Source organism: Abramis brama (genome assembly GCF_963993115.1).
Source record: "Abramis brama genome assembly, chromosome: 15".
Taxonomy (NCBI): Eukaryota; Metazoa; Chordata; class Actinopteri; order Cypriniformes; family Leuciscidae; genus Abramis; species Abramis brama.
The window spans coordinates 6,460,590-6,483,503 of record NC_139977.1 but is presented as its reverse complement, the minus strand read 5'-3'; the positions used below and the strand labels follow the sequence as shown (position 1 = coordinate 6,483,503).

Below are 22,914 nucleotides of genomic sequence, written 5' to 3'. Positions count from 1 at the left end.
ATAATCAGAGAAAAAGGATTTTTCCCCATAGCATCTAGCAAGACACAATAAGAGTGAACGTTTTGAAAGGAAACTACGGCTATGTTTCTGGTTCTACACCGAGTACAGATCTGAAAGTGGAATTCCCACAATCCTCTGCGCTGTTTTAACCAGGCCAAGTCCTTCCTGTGCAGCTGGCATACCACACATTCACACAGTGACAAAGAATACTCTCTATGGCACTCCTGTAGAAATTTATCAGCAGCCGAGAGGAGAGTCCGACCTGCTTCAACTTTCTGTGGAAGAAAAGTCTTCATTGAGCTTTCTTCACCAGGTGGGAGGTGTTAAGAGCCCAAGTGAGGTCTGCTGTAATGTGGATGCCCAGGAACTTGATGTTATCCACACGCTCCACATCCACCCCCTGTATGAGCAGTGGCTGTATAGAGTGCCATGATGACCGTGTCCTCTGTAGATCGGTACAATAATAGAGGATTTAAGGCAGACAGGGACTACAGCGAGCTGCTGGGAGAGGTTAAAGATGTCCTTGAAAGCACTCGCTGTAGTCCCTGTCTGCCTCAAATACTCCATTTTGAAGTTTGGCCGACAGTTTGAGGATCCAATGGAGTTACGAGGTTTAGTCACAAGCTCTTTTTAATAGGTTTAATTGGTTAATATTTGCAAAACCCACAGACAGATGTAAAAGGTGAACAATAGTAATGATTATGGGTTAGGGCTACAAGGGCGTGCCTAGAATGCCTATATGCATAAATCGCAGAAACTACATACTTCACCTTCAAAATTCATGTTTTTATCATTCATGGAATTATTAATTTCCAAAGCCTTAATTATTCATTATTCAGCTAATTGGGAACAATAATTTCATGTATTTATATTTTATTGCAATTGACATCCCTTCAATTAAAAATATAGGCGTTTATTTCAGATGTATTTCTTTGATTGCTAAATTTCAGTTAAATCAAATAACAGAATCCCAATTAATGTAACTAAAACGGTCGTTTGCCCTCCATCGGAAAAGTGAAGTCAATCATGGAAAGTTTTGAAGTATTATTTCATTCATATCAAGTATTTTATTTCGATGTATGATTTTTGTTTTAACAACATACATTATTCCTAACGATTCTACCTCCGTAATATTCAAGGGGGTAATCCAGCACCCGGAAAGCGTACCTTCTATGGGGGCATCTATTGGCTAACAAGCCATCACCTGCTGTTAGCATTCCATTGACTCCCATTCATTTTGGCGTCACTTTGACAGCGAATAATTTTACATCTAAGGCGTTTAAAGACTCCATTTGTCCATTGTTTATTTCTAAAGAAACACGACAATGTATAAAAGGCTCCATTACCTTGTATCTTACACTATGGCCCCGTAGAAGCCGGTTTTGTAAAAATAGGCTAACGATTGCATCATAACCACGCGACTCTGTCGCACAGTAGAGAAATTACCGTATAGACAGGAGGAGAAGCTCGCAGGCAATCGAGGGGACGTGGAGGCATAAAGTAAAGGGAGAAGCCCATAGAGAGTCATAAAGTTGTTCCTGCTCCTAGCTCATGGACAGCTTCTACTCACGCTCTCCGTCTCTGCAAGATTCGGAAGGGAATGATTCAGATTTCTCTTGGCACAGCTACTAGAAGACTTACAACTGTCAGACAGGTTGCTCACGTCACATCTACATCATCAAGCTCAGTTTGAGGCTGCGCAGTACGCTCAGCCATCAGGAAGTGAGTGCTTCTAATTGACTTCACTTGTCTCCGTCGAAGTCTATGGGGTCGCTGTGTCCATTTCTTTTACTGTCTATGGTAATATTTCAGTCCAAATCGGCACATGACAGCGTGATGAACGTCATACATGATGAACGTCATCCTCCACTCCTTTATTTGTAAAATCATGAATGAGAGGCCAACAAGCGGCCTGGACAGTTGGCAATATTTATATATATTTATATAAATATATATATTTTTTAAAGTTGCCAGCCTCTGCCAACCTTTTTTAATCATTTTCACAAAAATGTCATGGCTGAATTTAAAAAAAAAATCAATCTCTGAATATGCAATATATCAAAAGAAATAACAGAGCCTCTGCTTTTAAGCAAAAAAAAAACCCTGTTTTATTCTACCTTCATCCATTATTATTTTTTATTAACACTTGAATGTGGGTAAGTTTAATTAAAAAAGCAACATTTTGAGCAAAAAGATGGGAAAATCCTGTTTTTGTATATCCAGATCGTCCAACAACAACAACAAATCACAATAATAATCAAAACACAGATATGCTTACATATAATATCGCTTGTTTCTGCTTGTCTCTGCCTTTTTTGATCTGGAGATTCAGTAATCTTTCAGAAGATGTGTAATAGCGCTCCCCTACCGTGTAACAGTAAAAACACGGAAAGAGTTAATGATTTTGAGGATGATTTTGGACACTTTGCCAGTACGAGTTTGATTTAAACAGACTAAGTGTTCTACACGGTTGCTAAAAACAAAAATAAAAAAATCAGATGACAAACAAAAGACCACGGGTCCATCGTATACGATTTAAAACCACACTTCGAAGAGGCTCAGAAAGGAATCGTATAATGTAGATTTTTGTGTTTACACGTGTGCAATGATTCCTTTTGTGCCAGTGTAAATGCAGCCATATGTTAATGTTGAAAACAGCTGTAAAATATTATGGAAAATGTGATTACTTTTTTTAAGGATTCTTTGTGGATAGAAATTTTAAAAGAACACATTTTACTTTACCTACATGAAATATAATGTATAAAAGTAAAACTTAAAAAAAAAAAGTAAAAAAAGTATTAATTTTATATATATAAAAAAACTTGCTGTCCCCAAACTTTTGAACAGTAGTGTTCTCCACTCCAAAACATAAAAGGATTGCTGTGATTTTTCCATATCAAAGTTGTAATGATACACAGAGTAATGGTTCATATGTATTGAGCTTGATGGGGCTAGTAGAAATGTAAATGTAATTAAAAATGATGATGATGTCACTGCCACTAATGTTCCCAGAAAGATCAAACCATTATTTTTAAAGGAAGAAATGTCACAGCATAAAAGGGTGAAGCAAAGAAACATTCCATTTTATCAAAAAGTGCATGAAGGATTTTAGAAAAAACAAAGAGCTTATTTTAAACTCAATGACAAACCAAATAGTATTTATTTCTCCCTATATAAACCATTAAAATGTAATAGTGAATAACAGACACTCCACTTGAAGACATGCTTGAGGAAGCATCTGTATTCAGAGACATTCAAGGAAACAAATGTAAATTTTATTAGCATCTTTCTTTTTTTCATTGAATACATATAATTTACCGGGGAGAAAAGGAAGAGAAAACTGTGCTTTCTTAAGGTTTTACAGTGAAAAGACAGTTCGTTCACAACTTATTGGCCTGAATGCGTCTTTTCAAACACCCTATACTAGACTTCTGCGGCTGACATATGCAAACAATTTAAAATACAGGACGGATGTGAAAATTACAAATGAAAAGAGACAGAAATAAACATTATAAAAGTACAATAATACCTTCAAATGTCATTTGCAGGGATCTCAAAATATGGTCAGAATAAGTGTGAATTGATTGTTCAGATCCTCTTGGTCTTTTACTGAATAAAAAGCTAGATAACAAATATGAATCAATAGTGTGTGTTATACAGACACAGCAGATCATTAGACAGAACAGTTCCCAAATGCTGAAACAGGAGTCTAAATGCCAGATAATGCTAAATTAACTAGCGCCCTCAGCATTCATTGTGAACAATATGGTTTATAGATGCATGTCAGATAGTCAAACGAGAGAAAATGAAATTATAACAGTTTCAGATGTCACTAGACCAGGTAGATTAATGTGTCCCCAATGTCCATTTTCAGGCCGTTATCGCTCATATGAACTTTGTTTTCTTGCAGGCTGATGTGGAAGACTGAACTGTTTGAGATGGGCAGTTTACCCTCCTCTTCCTTCCCCAAAACTGGGATTCTCCGCGGTCCGAGCAGAGGGTCCTCAAAACGCATCAGCTTCACTTTGGATAAATCTGCAATTTTTACAACAGCGTTGTTAAAAAAATAATGGCAACATGATCAGCAATGTAGCATGATTTTGCCAAGACTTGACTACATTCCTGTTCATAGATTTAGTCCTAACCATATCCCTACCCCTAAACCTAATCCTACCCATAACTTATCCCTAAAATCAGAGGGAAATGATAGGTGAATAACACTGATTTAGAAGCCTAAACTTGACATTAACTTAGACTTGTCCCTCAAATTTGATTGGTTGATTGTAATGTTGTTCCAGGATCAACAAAGATGTCGATCCGGGAACATTTTGTACATGGTGAAATCAGGTTCACCGTAGCATAATGTGGCCTCACAGTATTTGGATACTTTAAAATGTTGCTTGAGGCTTGTTGCCTTGAATATCTTAATAGTTTCATGAAAACCTATGCTAAAATAAATTACCCTTGATGGCTCTGTTGACTCGGGACAGTCTGCGGATGATGCTGTCTTTGCTGTCTCCCTGTCGGATGTCGATCTTGGTGGAGAACAGGCCGTTGGCTGGCTGAGGGTTCAGCAGTGAGACTGACACTCCAGGCTACAGGAGAAACAGAGGTCACAGCTGAAGGATGCGACATTATACAGATCAAGTTTATATGACACTTTCTGCTCATATCCTTTTGACCAATGTATTTTCAGTTGTCCATGATTATTAGATAGAATTATTATTAGAAAGAATCCTGAAATAATAAAATGCATCACAATTTCCTATATATATTTATATATATTAATGTTTGTTAGTGAAAGAAGTCTCTTCTGCTCATGGCTTTGATGTCATACACCGACTCACTGACAAAAGGCCCTTTCACACTGAGCACGTCGCGATCAAGCTAAGTGAATCACCGACGAATGGAGCTTTCACACTGAACGCGAAACGACTGATTGCCATCAGCTAATTCACACTTGCACGATAGGTGATTTTTCCTCATGTATGCATCTCGTAGGTTTTCCCATTTGGCTTTTATCTATAGAAAAGTTTCTCTCAGTTATTTCAGTTGTTCAGCCGTGTAGAACTTGAATCAAATAAAATATTTATTTCTAAAGGTACTTAACTATATATATTTATTACACGGCTCTGTGGAATACTTGATTCTATGGAATACTTGGTCAATAGCGCCATCCAGTGGTATGTTATTCCCAGATAACAACCGCTCAAACTGGATAACGCGCAGGCTCATCCGGGTTACTTAACCGGGTCAGCAGCGCTAGGAACGTTTTTTCTTTGTGGAAGTTTTGTGTTTGGTGAGCTAATACAGCATTAAAACTCAGTCGAATCAATATTTTGTGTACAGTTATTTAATTATGCCATCCAGTATCGTGACTTGCTCTCTCGTTTCATGCAAACGCAGCTGCTGCTATTTTGTGACTTTTGTTTTGTACACTGTTGGATTATGAGATACAAACAGGTACGAATTTAATCTGAAATCAATATATCTTATCCCCATAATTATTTATGTGGCGAAATGCTGCGCTTCGCGTCGGGGTCCTCATCATCCTGTCGGGGTTATTTTGAGAGAACCACCTGCTGCATGTACATTACCCCTTACGTAATGTCAATTATATATATATATATAGTGTGTGTGTGTGTGTGTTTGTGTGAAATATTAAAATTTTAAATGTTTTTCCATGGTTGTGGGAACACTGCATATCAAATGCTGTATAAAATGTGTCAGCACTGCATTTCAGAAAACAACTCAAAGCTCTACACTACACTACACCACACCACAGTGAGCTGAATGTAAGAAGCATTACCCATGCACAGCGTGCTTCTAAAATTAGCCTGTCTCTAGCTGCATGAAGCACAGGCCAGATCAACCATTAAAAAATAAAGAGAGAGAGAGAGAGAGAGAGAGAGAGAGACAATAGATGGAGGCTTCTGTGTTGCAGCTTTGACAGGGCCTCAGTGGCTCTCATCATCACCTCAGATCTGAAGACACAGAACGGTTTCCCAGGGCAACAGTCCTCCTTTACTTTGTCATCTGCTTCAGAGGCGAATACAACGTCTATCTGATCCAACTGATGGAGGAGACGGAGAGGGAGAGAGGGGTTAGAGAGAGACAACTAACAATGAGATCAGACCTAAAGTCAACTAATAATAGGGCTCACTGCATTCAACACTGCAGTTTGGTTGGTTGTTAAAAACAAACACAAAAAAAAACACACCTTTGCTATGTATTTTTAGGGTAAAATACAATATTCAAAGAGAAATTCTGTAAGGTGGGGCTTGTTTTTATTCAGCAGGAACTTTCTGGACTGTGATGATTGGATAATATAATTTGCCCCGCCCACACGGCCTTGATTACATCAGCAGAAATTAAAAGTTGTTTGAGGCGCAGAAAACATTTTTAAATTATTATTTTTGTTTAGAGTATTGTGCACTGATGAGACATACAAGTCCAGGGACATTACTTAAGCCATACATTAAGTTAATATTGATTTTATGTTGTCTTTAATTGTTCGAAAGTGAGGGTCTTTCTTGATTTCAATCCTTTGGTTTTATAGAAACTGTACATTTAGTTGGCTTTTTAAGTAGTTGTGCGCTATTACCTCGAGAGAATTAGTCAAATAAACGATATTCTCCAGTAGGACGGTGCGCTCGTCAAACTCCAGCTCTAGATCAAGAACCCTGGGCCCGATTTTCTCTAGGCTGTCCTGGAAAAACACAGAAAAACAGAAACAGGACCAATTTTAATGCATTTTTATGACATTAAGACATCCATAATATTTGATTCTATAATATTATGGAAATTTATTATACTAAGTAATTCAACTAGCATTTGTTCAGCAGCAAAAAAAAAGGTTTAATAGTTTGCCTAATTAAGACACACACAAGAACAGCAAAAGAACAGCATTTATTTGAAATAGAAGTCTTAGCAACATTAAAAATGTCTTTACTGTAATTTTTTCATCAATTTATTGCATCCTTGCTGAATAAACATTAATAAAAAGGTTTCAAAAAAAGGTATTATAGTAATTATTGAGTTCATTAACATTAAGAAAATTAAACAATATAATTGATATCTTAATTTATTGCTTATTTCACTTGTCTCACACACAAAAAAGTAATGTTGAAAAAAGATACTAGCATACGGCTTAATACATGTATTATTAAGTGTGTAAAGTGTATGGCTGAATTGAAAACAACATACTACTCTTACAAGTTCTGCAGAAAAAATGTTAAATGATATTGCCTCTTTTACTAATTCATTTGTTACTTAAATAGAAGGTCTAATTGAATACATTGCATTGTGGGATACAGTATTCCAGTAATAATCTAAAACCCTGTTTTTTCAAGATCGTATTCAAGTACCAAACTTCTCTTCTACCTTTATCATGGCTACAAAGGGCATCACTCTCTTCATGTACTTCTTCAGCTCCGGCATGGCACCCAGCTCTGTGGCGATGACCTTATTGTCAGGTAGAACTCCACTGTTGCTCTGGAAATGACAATGGGAAAGAATAACCATTAGATTCACGGCTCAGGTCAAGATTTAACCCTCTAAATTCAACAGCATTTAAAATAGTACCGGAGAAGTGATCAAATAGCTGCATATCCCAATACAGCATAATTACATATGCAACACCAAATATTCCCCACTGTGTCCTTTTGTGAAAAAACAAAAACAGATTCATTTTTTTTCAACTCTTGAAAACAGTTCAAGAAATTCTGAAATGAGTGTTTAACCATTTTAAATATTAGAGCGGTCTTGACAATATCAATTGATCAATTTGATTAGCTTATTCATCGACTCTTAAATCCCAGGAATCGATCTTTTAGTTTATGCTGTTGATGCGTAAACAAAACTTGACAAAAAAAAATATTTGTAGCGCGCCTTCCATCCAATAATCCCAATACACTCTGTGCTTGGTTACTTTAGAAAAGAAACAAATCTGAACTTTAAAATTCTGTCAATTTAATAAAAGTAAAACAATAAATTACGCTCTTTAATGAGGTATGATAGGCGTAAACCGATTATATCTTTCTCTTTACTACTAGTTACAGTATGAAAATAAACATGAATGAACATCAGAAGGGATGTTGAAAGAACCAGAACAACACGTAATGTCACATTTACCTCAGAAAAGCCATTTAATGTCTATTAACTCAGTCAGCTAGAAAAACAACAACAACTGTAGAGAGGATTTCGATAAATTTATGCATTATATTACATAATTATTATATTCTTAATAAACCGGTTTGTGATATCTCATCTATTGTGTGTTTCAATAAATCGGTCAGTTTAAATGTTTATAAAGCACTGGAGTAGAAATAAAATTATATTACTGATATAAACATGTATTTATATAAAACATGTTGATTTATTCTATTTAAAAATAAATAGCAATTGAATTTGGACTCTGTTGTTACCTTTAATATTACAGTAATGTACCAACTAACAGGTTTCCATGTAAAGTTTATAGAGATAAAAGATTGTTTTCCTTAAGGAAAATTGGCACTGTACTATACCTGATATTGAATCAGTATCTAAACTAGTCAAGAGGTAGTCAATTGGAATCAAATCAATTTGAAATCTGTGTCAATACCCAGCCCTATTAAATATGTGAAGATTGTCTCAATTGGCACACTTTGATGTATGAGTGATATACTGATATAGCAATACACTGAGCTGTGGTTAGGGTGTTTGTACCTTGTAATGTTTGCCCAGCAGAGAGAGGGCGCTGTGCTGCCAGGGTGGGTAGGTCTTCGCTACATAGATGGTGCAGTGCGTGGGCTTAGCTGGTGGTTTGCTGTCCCCCTTCTGTGGATGACAAAGAAAAAACTTAAACAAACTTAAGATAATAGAGTTTAATGGCCATTACACAAGAAAGTACAATAAAATTAAGTTTTATTAGCTTTAATGTCAAGAATTCTGAACACTAAACATGTTCTACAATCATTATGTAAATTGATTGTGATATATTAATAACAACATCAATAATTGATATGGTAACACTTAACTCACTATTAACTAGTTGCTTATTAACATGCATATTACTAGGATATTGGCTGTTAGTACTTACTGCATAAAGCACATATTAATGCCTTATTCTGCATGACCATATTCTACATCCCTTAGTCTTACCTAATACCTAAACTTAACTACCTTACTAACTATTAATAAGCAGTAAATAGGAGTTTGAATTGAAAATTCATAGTTATAGTTAGATAATAGTGAGAATTGGACCCTGATCTAAAGTGTGACCATACACACACACATAAAGAATATTGACTGGAATGGAGTAAATCTAGGGAAGGTGTTTTTTCCATTACATGTAACAGTATAGTTTCCTTCACAGTCTAAAACACATCAGCACAACAACTCCTTATCCAAAGCGACATCCATTACCACATGGTCTCAACAACAGGACTGAGAAAAGCCTCTTTCCTCAGAGCTTTGACTCATACGCTTACGTAAGGATCGGCATAGGTAGAAACAGACTGTAGGGAAACGTCCCATGATAAAAGCGAGGGATAATGCACTACTCTTCTGTCAGGGGAGGTCTGGGACAGCGCTGAACTCACTCTACATGACAGCTGTAGACTTAACTCATTCTTGAGGTCAATTCTGTTTCAGTGCAGGATCTCTGTCTAACGGCCTCGTAATGTTACGAGGATTTTACAAGGATGCTACTAATTCTAACCCAACAGGAAGCTCCCGTAAAACATTTAACTGAAAATCTTCATAAAGAAATTACTGAACATTTTATGTCGTGTAGCAGGGTTGAGGTTTTGAAAATTACAAGTAAACCACTAGTTGCTATGCAACTACACATCCAGTCTCACTGGATGTGAGTTCATGAGTGCAAAGCTTGGCGAGTTTTAACCATAACGATAAAACAGCAGAAATATGATTTTAAAATAAACAGATCAATGAAAATAGGCAAATTTAGTCCATTTTATCCACTAGGGGGTGCAATTCCTAAAGTTCAGAAGGACCCTAAACGCTGTAACACAAAGCCGACAGTCAGTCAATGTTGAGTTGTTGTTGAGTGACTGTCTGCCAAGACCGCTGGCACTAACTGGACACAGTCGACGGCTTTTTTTGGTTCCCTGATCATGTTGATTTGGGGTCAGAGCTGTTGGTTAGAGATCACTGATTGGCTGTTCGGCTTAGCGAACCAATTAGCGAGAAGTTAATTGGTTAGTGCACCGCAGCAGCCCTTGTGTGAACCCCTAATCGTGTGAAAAGCGAAGAGTGTAAAGACTAGTGCTGTAGCGGTGCGTCGATGACGTCGACGTGTCGACGTCAAAATTACGTCGACGTCATATTTTTTGCGTCGACGCTTCTTTATTATTTTTTATTATTATTTTTTGTACCATTCCCGGAGGTACAGCTCGCCACACACACACCGCCCGCCGTGTTATTCTGTCATGTTTTCCCCCTTTCTTTCCAAACCGCGACAAACGCCAGTCTCCTTTCTCTGCAGAATGTGATAAATCCGCTCAACCAATCACAGCGCACCATTCCACGCATTGTAAACAGTAACGGTGGCGCTTTGAATACACCCGGCATCCTAGTTTTCCTTATCTACTTTGCACTTTTTGATCAACAAACAAAGAAAAAAATTTAACGGCATTGATGAACCTGTGGTGGATTCTGCCGTAGGGAAGAAACGTAAGCCATCGAAATCTAATCATTTACGTGAGGAGATTAACAAGATGAGGCACGCGGGAGGAAGAGAAATGCCGACTGTTGCTTGTTCTCACACGACAGCGTCAAACTTATGTCGAATGCTGACACGTGAACCCCAGTGGATCTTTTAAAAAACTTTCAATTCTTGTACTCAGTCAACGAAAACCGAGCAGGACCAAAGCCATTTTACAGCTGATCGCCGTCAAAAAAATTCAGAAGGTATCTCTTAGCGATGGCTGATTGAATGTTCCCTATGTTTAGTCCAGTACGTGCTAAATATAAGATTAGAAACGTTATTGACCGAGTTCAGAGGCTGTCATGTGGATCAACTTACTTTGTTGTGTATTTTCAACAGTTTCAATATGAAAAATAACTTTTATATTGATTCAGTGGATTAATTGCATTTAAAAAAAAACGTGTCATGAATCTGTTTTTATAATAAATCTTTGAAAATCAAAATCTGGATTTGAATTATTTATGTTATTATAACCTAAAGATGCTATGTGAAAGTTTGAAACAGAAAATAGTGGTATCTTGCCACTTTCTTGGTAAAGAAAATAAAAATTTTACTCAAATTAATCAAAATGGATTTATCACGTTTATACTAAATTATTCAGAAGTAAACATTGTAGCTGAGTCAGCTGACAGTGTGTTTATGTCAGAATGTTTATTTTTTTAAACCACAACCTTCTAAGTGCTGCTTTTACTGATATATTTAACAATATCTTTTGCATTTCTCATCCAAATAACGTCAAACTTGGCACTGCACTTACTCGTGCCCAGACAGCTGTCGAGTTTGAAATCCATCGGAGTAACGGTTCGACAGATATGCGAATAACAGACAGGATAATTAATTCAAATTATTCGTTAGATTAGTCGACTAATCGATAAAATAATCGCCCGACTAATCGTTTAATAAATAATCGTTTACCCCAGCCCTAGTAAAGACCAGCGACTCGACCTGCGCAACTCCACCGAGCAAAGACACCAACAAGGCACTTGAGAATTGCTTCTTCCCCCTTTCTTTCCTTTTTGTACAGCTTGTTCTCATCTGTTTTAGTGAACTGTATTCACTATGTGCTTTCAAATCTTTACTATTACTACTAACAAGTAAATCGCGCTCTATACATTGGAGGCAGTGCAATCCTAACAATCTGCGTACTATGTTCTCTAGTACTTTACTCTCTATTCCAATTGGTCTCTGGAACTGCCAGTCTGCTGTAAACAAAGCAGACTTTATTTAATCTATTGCTACTCATTCAAGTCTCAACCTTATGGCCCTAACTGAGACCTGGATCAAACCTGAGGACACTGCCACTCCTGCAGCCCTCTGCACTAATTTCACTTTTTCCCACACCCCTCACCCAACTGGGAGGGGTGGAGGTACTGGTCTGCTTATATCAAATGAATGGAAATTTGATCCTTTACCATCTCTAACTGGAAACAGTTGAATCAAACGCAATTACTATTACTCACCTAATTAAAATAAATTTTGTAGTTGTTTATCGTCCCCCAGGTCAACTGGGTAACTTCTTGGAGGAGTTGGATGTGTTACTAGGGCTGTGACGGTGGCAGTTTTTTACCACCGCGGTGGTAATGGACCCAAATACCGGCGGTGTTGCGGTGTTTGGGGGGTTGTTTTGAAATAAATAAATAAAAACAAAGAAACAACACAATAAAGCCTCTAAAGCATTGCAATAAATATCAGTAAATACTGGTAACTTACATAATATAATAAATCTATTCTATTTAAGAAAAATCTTAATCTATTTAAGAAAAAAAAAAACTTTTGTTTAATATTTCCACACAAAGACGCGTGATACAGCCTACCGCTCTGCGCTCTGAGAGGGATGTGGGACACGAGCAGGAAAGAGACCATCAATCTCTTTTCTGATATCTTCATGTTTTCTACTTGTAAAAGGTATGAAGAGCGAATTTTATCTTCCACATGGGCAAGACATTTAAGCTATGTTTGCGCGCTGCCAGAGAAAGCCAAACTAAAATCACCCGCGCGCGTGAAACGCGCTTTACAAATGAACTTGACGCGCCTATACCAATATGTCTAATAACAAGCACAAACTGTGTTAAAAAGAATTTGACGTACATGTAAAAAATGTAGGCTATATCTGTCCTACAGCGTTTTTTCTACTTTACCACAGTAAAGAATACGAAAATAATCGACCTAAAAGCGAACAAAGGAAGAAACGTTTATAATCCCCTTTGGAAATGGGTGAGACGCGAGTGAAGGTATGGGAAAAGAAAAAAGAGATTCCATGCAGGGATGAGTCACGATTTTTGAATATTCGATTATGTTCTAATGTCTGTTGTGCGATCATTCTCTAAAATAAAATCTCCATGTTCTGGTGCTGATGCGGTTGACGCGTTCATGTGGGTGACGCTGCCAATAACGCACACAACAGCTGTCACAAACCGGCAAAAGTAATGATTATGAACGTGTCAAATATAGCAAGGAGACATTTGAATTGTTTATTAATAAAGGTGTTTTTGTGTCAGTGTTGGGCTGCAAAGATGAAGTTGACGATGCTCACTCGTCATCTTCGCAGTGAACGCGCCTATAGAGAGAATTGCACACTATACGGAATACATAAACATATGCTAGTCGGTTTATTTTCGTTTTTAATTGTTTTGTTTAAAAGTAGACAATTCAACTTTCTATATGGAATAACTAATGGAATATTTTTAAATTCGCTGATTATCGGCTGAAGATCGCAAACCAGAATTCAAAGCCGACAAAGTTTAAATTTATGGACTCACGCACAATTCTCTCATTCGTCATGAATTCAAACTTTTCCATGGCTGCGCCTGCAATATAACATTTTAATTGCTAACCTATTATTTATTTTGTAAACAAAGCTTTGTGTGTCATAATATTAATGTAAAACAGCATTCACATACAAACTTTTTTTTTTTTGCAAACCACCGCCGGTACTCCTCAGCCACCGCGGTGGCGCTTTACAACCGCGGTGGTGCGGTTGTCAAGTTTACTGGCACAGCCCTATGTGTTACTCTCAAACTTCCCTGAGGACGGTACTCCTCTGGTACTACTCGGTGACTTCAACATCCACCTTGAAAAACCCCAGACTGCTGACTTCAACACCCTACTGGCCTCATTTGACCTCAAGCGAGTGTCTACTACAGCTACTCACAAATCAGGTAACCAATTGGACCTTGTCTACACACGCTACTGCTGCACGGACAACACTTTAGTTACTCCATTGCACACCTCAGACCATTTCCTCGTCACTTTTAACCTCAAACTGACTCCTGTCACAACATGCACTCCTCCGCAGGTCACCTTTCTGTGTAACCTACGCTCACACTCTCCCTCTCGCCTATCCTCTATAGTTTCATCCTCACTTCCTCCACCCGTTCAGTTTTCAGCACTGGACACTAACAGTGCTACTGACACTCTTTGCTCCACTCTAACATCTTGTTTAGACAACTTTTGTCGACTAAACCCCTTTCAACCAGTCCTGCCCACGCTACACCCTCTGCCCCCTGGCTGTCTGACGTTCTCTGTGAACATCGCTATAAACTCAGGGCTGCAGAGAGGAAGTGGCACAAATCCTAAGTTTGTATCAGTCTCTCCTCTCTTCCTTCTCTGCAAACGACATTCTACCACAACAAAATTAGCTATTATTCTGACTCTCGCACACTTTTCAAAACCTTCTCTTCTTTGTCCTCCTTCCCCCCTCCTTCATCTATTCTTACAGTTAACGACATTGCAACAATCTTCATAAACAAAACAACAACCATCAGCGGCCAATTCTCCACACCACAAACTGACAAACACATCATAACAAATACACTCTCTCTCCTCCCTCTCTCCACTCTCGGAGGCAGACATTTCCAAACTTATCCTTTCAAATCATCCCACTACCTGTCCGCTTGATCCTTTCCCCACTCACCTCCTTCAGGCCATTTCTTCTTCAGTTATACCTGCACTTACTCACATTATTAACACTTCTCTTCACACTGGTACCTTTCCCACAGCATTTAAGCAAGCTCGGGTAACCCCAATGCTTAAGAAACCCACTCTAAGTCCAGCACTTTTAGAAAATTACAGACCGATATCCCTTCTTCCATTCATTGCAAAGACACTTGAGCGAGTTGTGTTTAACCACAGTGCTTGTACAGAACAACCTCCTGGATAACAACCAATCTGGTTTCAAAAGTGGCCACTCAACTGAGACTGCCCTGCTCTCGGTTACTGAACCTCTGATACTGGCAAGAGCAGCTTCCAAATCCACAGTACTCATCCTGCTGGACCTGTCCGCTTCTTATGACACAGTCAACTACCAGATCCTCCTGTCAACCCTCATGAAAATGGGAACAACCAGGAACTGCACTCCAGTGATCCAAATCTTACCTCTCAGGTAGGTCCTTCAGGGTGTCTTGGAGGGGTGAGGTCTCTAGGTCACAACTTCTTGCTACAGGGGTGCCTCAGGGCTCAATGCTTGGACCACTTATCTTCTTCATCTACATGTCATCACTAGGATCTGTCATTCAGAAACATGGCTTTTCCTATCACTGCTATGCTGATGACACTCAACTCTACTTCTCCTTCCAACCAGATGATCCAACGGTACCTGTTGGCATTTCAGCCTGACAGAAATTTCTAGCTGGATAAAGGACAATCACCTTCAAATCAAACTTGTTAAGGCAGAACTGCTTGTGGTCTCAGCCAACCCAACACTTCATCACAACTTCTCTATACAGCTAGGTTCATCAACCATAACTCCTTCCAGGACAGACAGGAATCTTGGAGTTGTGACTGATGATCAGTTAGGCTTCACAGACCATATTACTACAACTACTACAATATTAGGAAGATTAGACCCTTCCTATCAGAGCATGCTACACAACTCCTTGTCAAAGTTCTTGTTCTCTCCAGACTGGACTATTGTAATGCTCTCTTACTGGGCCTTCCGGCATGTTATGTCAAGCCTTTGCAACTGATCCAGAATGCAGCAGCAAGGGTGGTCTTTAACGAGCCGAAGAAAGCCCACGTCACACCTCTCTTAATCAGTTTGCACTGGCTGCCAATAGCCGCTTGCATCAAATTCAAGGCACTGATATTTGCCTACAAAACAACCTCTGGCTCTGCACCAATAAACCTAAACTCGCTAGTTTAGACTTATGCGCCCTCCAAAAGCTTGCTTTCTGTAATTGAATGACTCCTCATGGTGCCATCCCAAAGAGGCACAAAATCACTCTCACGGACATTTAAAAAAAATGTCTAAAGAAACATCTTTTTCATCAGCAGCTGACCAATTAATACTAGCACTTACCTTACCTATTCTATTTGTTTTGAAAACTTGCTATGTGTACTGTGCTAGACTAACTGAGCACTATACTGTTGCCCTTATGTTGGTCTGATTGCTTCTATTGTTCTCCTCATTTGTAAGTAGCTTTAGATAAAAGCATCTGCTAAATGATTAAATGTAAATGTAAGTAAAATAAAAGTGACAAAAGTCAAGATGGCACACACAGCTAGAGAGGCCACACAGGCTCTTCTAATTCTACATATCTGAGCATTCAAATATTTTAGTAACAACATGGCCACCTGGAATGACAAAAGTGAAGACAAACTGAACAGTGTGATTCATATTCAATATGGTAGAAAAACGCTGCTTTGTTTTCAGTTTGTATATCCGCAGTACTAGTTTGCCTTTTGAATGACAAATACAGACTACTGCCACCTACTGTTTTGGAGAGTTATTTCCTCGCAAGAACGTGCATGCTAGTTAAAGGCCATTGGCTGTAGTCTTCGAGGTGTTTAAACACAAGTTTCTGGCCTAGAAACGACAGTGCCGTGAGGCACCAAAAGTTGGATTTCATTGGTGATAGTTCTCTGATGTTGGCTTGGTGTGTTACATCCTTCAAGAAACCCAAGTTTCACTGTAATATGCAATGCTTTGCCAAAACACAGATTAATTTCAAGTCTGGTTCCCTCATTGTCATCAAGCTGATATGTTACATGTCAATTTGGCATGAACATTGTACGGGTAAGTTTTACCCTGTTGTTATAACATAACATAACTTCTTGTTAAATGTTGTTGACAAAATAAGACAAAACATAGTGGAAATATAAATGTATTGTATTGTATTGTGGTGATCAATGATGTGGTGAAGTCCATACCTTGCCCTTGGCTGGCTGTGTGTAAGCTTTCAGGCGAAGGCGGAGGTCATGAGCAGTGTCCATCAGATACTGTGAGGATCGAATCAAGATGTCGTCCACTGGACCGGCTGTAGGCCAGCAAGCCTTCATTACAGAACTGCTCTATAAGGAGAGAAAAAGTGAGAGTTAAAGATGCATTCTGTTCCTGTTTCTACTGGAATTGCACAAACTTTAATTTAAACAAGATAAATGTAAAGTAAGACTGTTATTATCAGTTGTTTGTAGAGATAAAACCTCCTATAGCTGTTAAAATGCTAAATTAAATAGACAAATTGAAGTAAAAACAATAATAATAATAATAATAATAATAATAAATAAAAATAAATGACAGAATGCATATACCAAAGCTGCTAAGTTAAAGAATATTTTTCTTACTAAAATTAAATGAATGTCAATTCACAATGATGTCAAAAGTATGACATTGTTGTATGCTTATAATTGCTGGTTTTAAATGTTTTTCAAAGAAGACTCACCAAGGCTATTTGATTAAAAATACAGCAAAACATTACGGTTGTGAAATATTATTGCAATTTAAAAAAAGGATTGTTTTCTATTTGAAAACAATTTCAAATGCAAATTATTCCTGTGTTGGCAAAACTAAATTTCATGATCCTTCAGAAATTCTAATGTGTTTATTTGGTGCTCAAGAAACATTTCTTATTATTATCAATGTTTAAAATAGTTTTTGCCACTTAATATTTTTGTGGAACTGTGGACTTACCATGCAAAAGTTTGGGTTAAGTAAGAATAGAAAAAAAAATACTTTTATTCAACAAGGATGCATTTACCTGATCAAAAGTGACAGTAAATATATTTGTATTGTTACAAAAGATTACTATTTAAAATAATTCTGTTCATTCATCAAAGAATCCTGAATAATAAAATCCACCACCGTTTCTTCAAACATATATGTTTTCAACATTGATAATAATAAGAAATGTTTCTTGAGCACCGAATCAGCATATTAGAATGATTTCTGAAGCATCATGTGACACTGAAGACTGAAGTAATGATGCTGAAAATTCAGCTTTGTCATCACATGAATAAACATATTAGGAGATAAACTATTTTATGTTATTATTGATCTGACTGTATTGTTGATGCGATCATGATTTAAGAGTAAGCGAGCAATCCTTCAGAGAGGGGGTCTCACCTTCCCCAGCAGAGACCAGGTGTATTCACACAGGTGGGGGCAGATGGGAGCCAGCAGGAGCGTTTGGTTCTCGATGAACTGGAACACGAGATCCCTGTGCATGCCCTCGATGGCCAGCTCCCTGTATTTATCCTTGGCAGCCTTCAAAGTATCAAGAACATGTTTATTACATATAGTCTCACTACTAGTTTACACTGAAATTTCCCCGACAAATATCAAATATAACATGTCGTAATGTTTTATTGTTCTTTTTAATTAATATTACTACTGCTGATGTAATTGCTCTATATGTCTCCACCCCACATTCACAAAATGTATTTAGCCAACGGATGTTGATGTGATTTTGTATATGTTACCTGGAACTCAAAAAAGCCGCTCTTCAACGCCTCCTTGTACATCATTCTCTCATAGTGCTGATCTGTTTTAATGATGCTGGAATTCATTTCACTGCAGACAGACACAGATCATGTAGGATTCAATTTTAACAAACACATTTCAGATTTAAATTGAGCCTCTATGGCTGCCAAAAAGTCTAAATTAATTAATAAATGAATGTCAAAAGTTCGGGGTCTGCAAAACTTTTCAAAGTTTTTGAAAGAAGTTTCCTATCCTCACCGTGACTACATTAATTTAATCATTAATAAAGTAAAAACAGTAAAATTGTGAAATGTTATTACAATTTAAAAGCACTGTTTTCTATCTGAATATCTTTCAAAATGTAATGTATTCCCTGTGATCAAAACTGAATTTTCAGCGTCATTTCTCCAGTCTTCAGCGTCACATGATCCTTCAGAAATCATTCTGATATGCTGATTTGCTGCTCAAGAAACACTTCTGATTTTATAATAATGTTCTATATTACATAATAGTTCATATTTTTGAGGAAACCCTGATACATTTTTTTTCAAGATTCTTTGCTTAATAAAAAGTTCAAAAGAACAGCATGTATTCGAAATAGAAATCTATAAAATGATAGATGTCTTCGTCACTTTTGATTAATTTAATGTGCCCTTGCTGAATAAAAATATTAATATCTTTCAGGAAAAAAAAAAATCTTACTGACCCCAAACCTTTGAACAGTATAGTGTAACCATCACCATTTTATTATCTTTACTTATCAATTACTTCAACAGTACATTATTATCATTATTATGCCACAATATACTCTGGTACATAAAATTCACTCGTTGTAGTAATATAGTGAATGTCTTTTTTTGTTTTTTTCTAGTGTGAATAGATTTTTTATAACACCAGTGTTACCTAATAAACACTCTGTCATTAAACGTGTCAGCTGGTCCAGTCCTCAGGTTGTTCTGATTGGCGATCATCTCTTTCACCCATTCCACCCATGTAAAGAGGCGCAAAATCCCTGCATCTGCCATGGCCTCAACGAAGTTAGCGTCCTCCACCGTGTCCCCTGCATCAGCCAGAGCCAAACGCATACCTAAGACACAGACAGACAGAGACGGAGAGGGATGGATTTAATTTAGGTATATGGCATTCACAATCTTATATCTCCATTATAAGTCACTTAAAAGAGCACTGAAGACAACTACACTTATCAATGACATATGCAGACCTACATAAACCCTTACATGCATAAGGATTGAATCTATATGACTGAATGTAAAGTGTTTGGCCTTCTAGTGAGCCGGTATTTATGAAAGACTCACCATCTGCTGAGAATTTGGCAATGGCTTGACTCAAAGTGAGAAAGTTGCCAGTGGATTTGGACATCTGGTGGATATAAACACAGCTAATTAAATCGCTGAAGAGGACCAACCACAACATACGTGTTCATAAATACAGGGGAACTTCTCAAGCAGTGTTGTTATTGTTCAATAAATCTATTCACAATCATTTTCGTTAATTGAAATAAAGCTGACAAAAGTAAAACAAAAACATTAATAAGATGAAAACCTTATATATATCTTTTTAATTTGAATTTTAATTAAGGCATTATCTGGGTGATTTATGGACTTAAGGAGATTAGACTATGTTTGTAAGGATATTCCCAGATATGTGGCCCTCACAATTATACTGAAACAAATTCCATTCCATCGTAGCTAAAGTTAGAGTAAAGTCAGCGCATGTCGTGAAGCCACAAATGATTCCTGACAAGAAAACAGAAAAATTCAACTCACCTTTTCAGAGTTTAGCAAAAGATGACCGTTGGCACGCACTGCTTGTGGCCATTTTCCACTATTAAAAAAATAATAATAATAATAAATTTGCAAGTGCAAATCTCAATTAAGAGTGACAAAGTGAAATTAAACAACTGAAATTTAGCAGCTGAACTATCCATCTATCTATCTAGAGATCCATCCATTCATCCATCCATCCAGTATATATACATACATATTACTTACTCTCATGTCTGTTTAATGTGAAAAAATTAACAATTTGGACTGCAAAACATAGGGCAAGTTGAGATACACAATAAAAATATACTTGTTATAGGGTCTGTAAACAGCATTGTACCTGTCTTTGGGCCACATGGCTACATGATTGTAGAGGTAATAGGAGAGGTGGTTTGGCACCAGGTCCTTCCCTGATACTCTCACGTCTACAGGGTACCAGAACTCAAACTCCCTCCTGAGCTTCAGCAGGTGCTCCTTCGGGATGTCCGTCTTTGGGAAAGGTGTTGTTTTGAAGAAGATGTAATCCCACACCTCTCTCGTCATCTGCTCGGGTCTGGGGGAAGAAATATGTTCCTGTGTATCATTACTATTTTTACTTAAGTAACAATAAACATGTGTGGCAGGACATTCAGACAACATTTTCCATGTCGTTTTTGTTCTCAATTTAAGTAAAGTTTTCCTTTTAATTGTAAAATTTAAATTGTACTCAATTTAATATCATGTTTTGCATTATATTACTGCTTGATTCATTATTTTACTGTATAGAGCACTGCAATGATGGTGTACTTCTGTAGTCCAGCCCTAGGAAAGTTGGCATCGCCCTGGTTCCCTCAACAAAAACCCAATAGGATTTTTCCATTGGCTTTTGTTTATTTGTTTATTCACAGAACACAAGAAGTTCATATTTACAGATTTAAAGAAGCCATTCTGTAAAAAAGGGACTCCCCAGAAGCCATACTGGCTTATAAATAGGGCCCTTTTGGATTATTGCAGAAAATAAGCTCTGTTAACATTTTGACAATCTTCACAAATTAACTCACCAAGTGCCAAATGAGAGTACAAATCTTGTTGGTGAGTATAATAAATGGTGTCAATTGCCAGTTGGCCAGTAATATTTTTATGAATTCTAACAATGCAATGTTGTGAGAACATGAACAAACGTGAACGATGCTCCGGACAGTTGACAGGCCAGTGCTGCATCCAATAACTAGATCAAGGAGTACAAAAATAAAACATACTTGGGCATTTTAGCTATACTATAACTAATAACTTCATACTGATCTGCATTATTTTATGTGCAGGGAAAACCCCCTGAACGTCTGCAAAGCAGTAATGAATATGTGGTTCATGCTGCAATGTCAGTGGTCAGTGGTGCGCCGGTGAGATCTATTCGGTGGCACTAACAAACACATCCTCCTTGTGATGTTGAGTAGGTCACATGGCTTGGTCCTTTGAGCTGCACCTCAGCGCTGCTCAAGCTCTATAAAATCACACAGTTTCGCCCCACATTTGGTGTGTTTGGCTTCCCATACACATCTCAGACAGTGCATGAACACTAAATTGAGCTCCCCTTCATGTCTTCCTACACTTGAACAGACAAATTCACAAAAAATTATGTAAAAAAAAAAAATCCTCGGCAAGAATCCTAGTAAACATAGTCGGTTATGTCTTAAGTGAACATAAAAAGTTGAGAAAGAAAACGCATGTCTATCAGTATTGGATCCGTGCATTAGGTCTTTAAGGGTGTGTTCACGCTTGGCATGTGTGGTTGGATTAAAACGAACTCTGGTGTGATTGCTCTTTTAGTGGAGTTCATTTGAATGTGTGAATTGTGAACACTGCCATCCTAACCCTGGTGCGCACCAAACAAGCGGACTGACAACCCTGAAAAGATGGGTCTCGTTCCGCTTCCAAACGAACTCTGGTGTGGTTCGAATGAAATATCAACGCAACACGGACCAAAAAACAGGACATGATGTCACAAGATGACCTTAGAAAAGAAAAGGGTTTGACACATTTACACATTTTAGAAGGTCTCAATGAGTCAAAAAAACATCATATTTAGGCTAAACACGTACAACGAGCGCATTTAGCCAAGCACACAGCATTGTATTGGATGTTCGGTAAATTCCGTAACAAAATATACGTAATAAAAGCTGACCAATCAGGTTTTGAATGTATCCCTATGCCTTTAGGTTCAGTGTTAAAATGCCAATGTGAACACTAAGCGGACCAGGACTCAATTTTTTTGTTTGTGAACCAAGCGAACCGAATTACAAGTGTGAACACACCCTTAGTGACAGCAGCCTAATATCCCTGCAGTCTGTGTGTTTAATGTTAATCAAACAACAAAAGACAAAGTCTCTCACTGCTCTTGACTGAAAAACATATGTTTAATTTAAACAGTGAAGATTATATGCAGTGTTATTTTACATTTGATTGCTTAAATTTAAGGTTTTTAATTATTAGATTTAATTTATATTAGGCCAGTAGTTGTAGCTTTAGAATTGTGAATTTTTCACTGGCATCTAAAATTTGTCATAACTTTCATGGCTGGTAAATTTTCTTAAGTCACCGGCCATTGGCAGGTGGGGAATAAAGTTAGTTTTAGGCCCTGCTATAAACAAACTACACCACGGTCACATGACTTCAACACATCACCACCATTAAGCTTCGACAACTCCTTCAGTCTTTATTTACAAAACATTTCCCTGAAGGTTTGGGTT

The 22,914-nt window shown here is 37.6% G+C and overlaps 1 protein-coding gene across 1 annotated transcript in view; it reads right to left on the bottom strand.

The window, feature by feature from the left end:
* Positions 1–3,253: 3,253 nt before the first annotated feature.
* lars1b (leucyl-tRNA synthetase 1b) overlaps positions 3,254–22,914 on the bottom strand; it is a 36,730-nt gene continuing 17,069 nt past the window's right edge. Inside the window, exons 20-32 of the mRNA XM_084138235.1 lie at positions 20,529–20,741; positions 20,192–20,249; positions 19,721–19,784; positions 19,308–19,491; positions 18,404–18,494; positions 18,048–18,188; positions 16,856–16,996; positions 8,707–8,817; positions 7,384–7,494; positions 6,605–6,709; positions 5,978–6,073; positions 4,463–4,595; positions 3,254–4,035 (exon numbers count right to left, since the gene is read on the bottom strand). Coding sequence (XP_083994361.1) covers positions 3,833–4,035; positions 4,463–4,595; positions 5,978–6,073; positions 6,605–6,709; positions 7,384–7,494; positions 8,707–8,817; positions 16,856–16,996; positions 18,048–18,188; positions 18,404–18,494; positions 19,308–19,491; positions 19,721–19,784; positions 20,192–20,249; positions 20,529–20,741 — 1,651 coding nt within the window. The 3' untranslated portion in view covers positions 3,254–3,832. The remainder of the gene's footprint in view (positions 4,036–4,462; positions 4,596–5,977; positions 6,074–6,604; positions 6,710–7,383; positions 7,495–8,706; positions 8,818–16,855; positions 16,997–18,047; positions 18,189–18,403; positions 18,495–19,307; positions 19,492–19,720; positions 19,785–20,191; positions 20,250–20,528; positions 20,742–22,914) is intronic.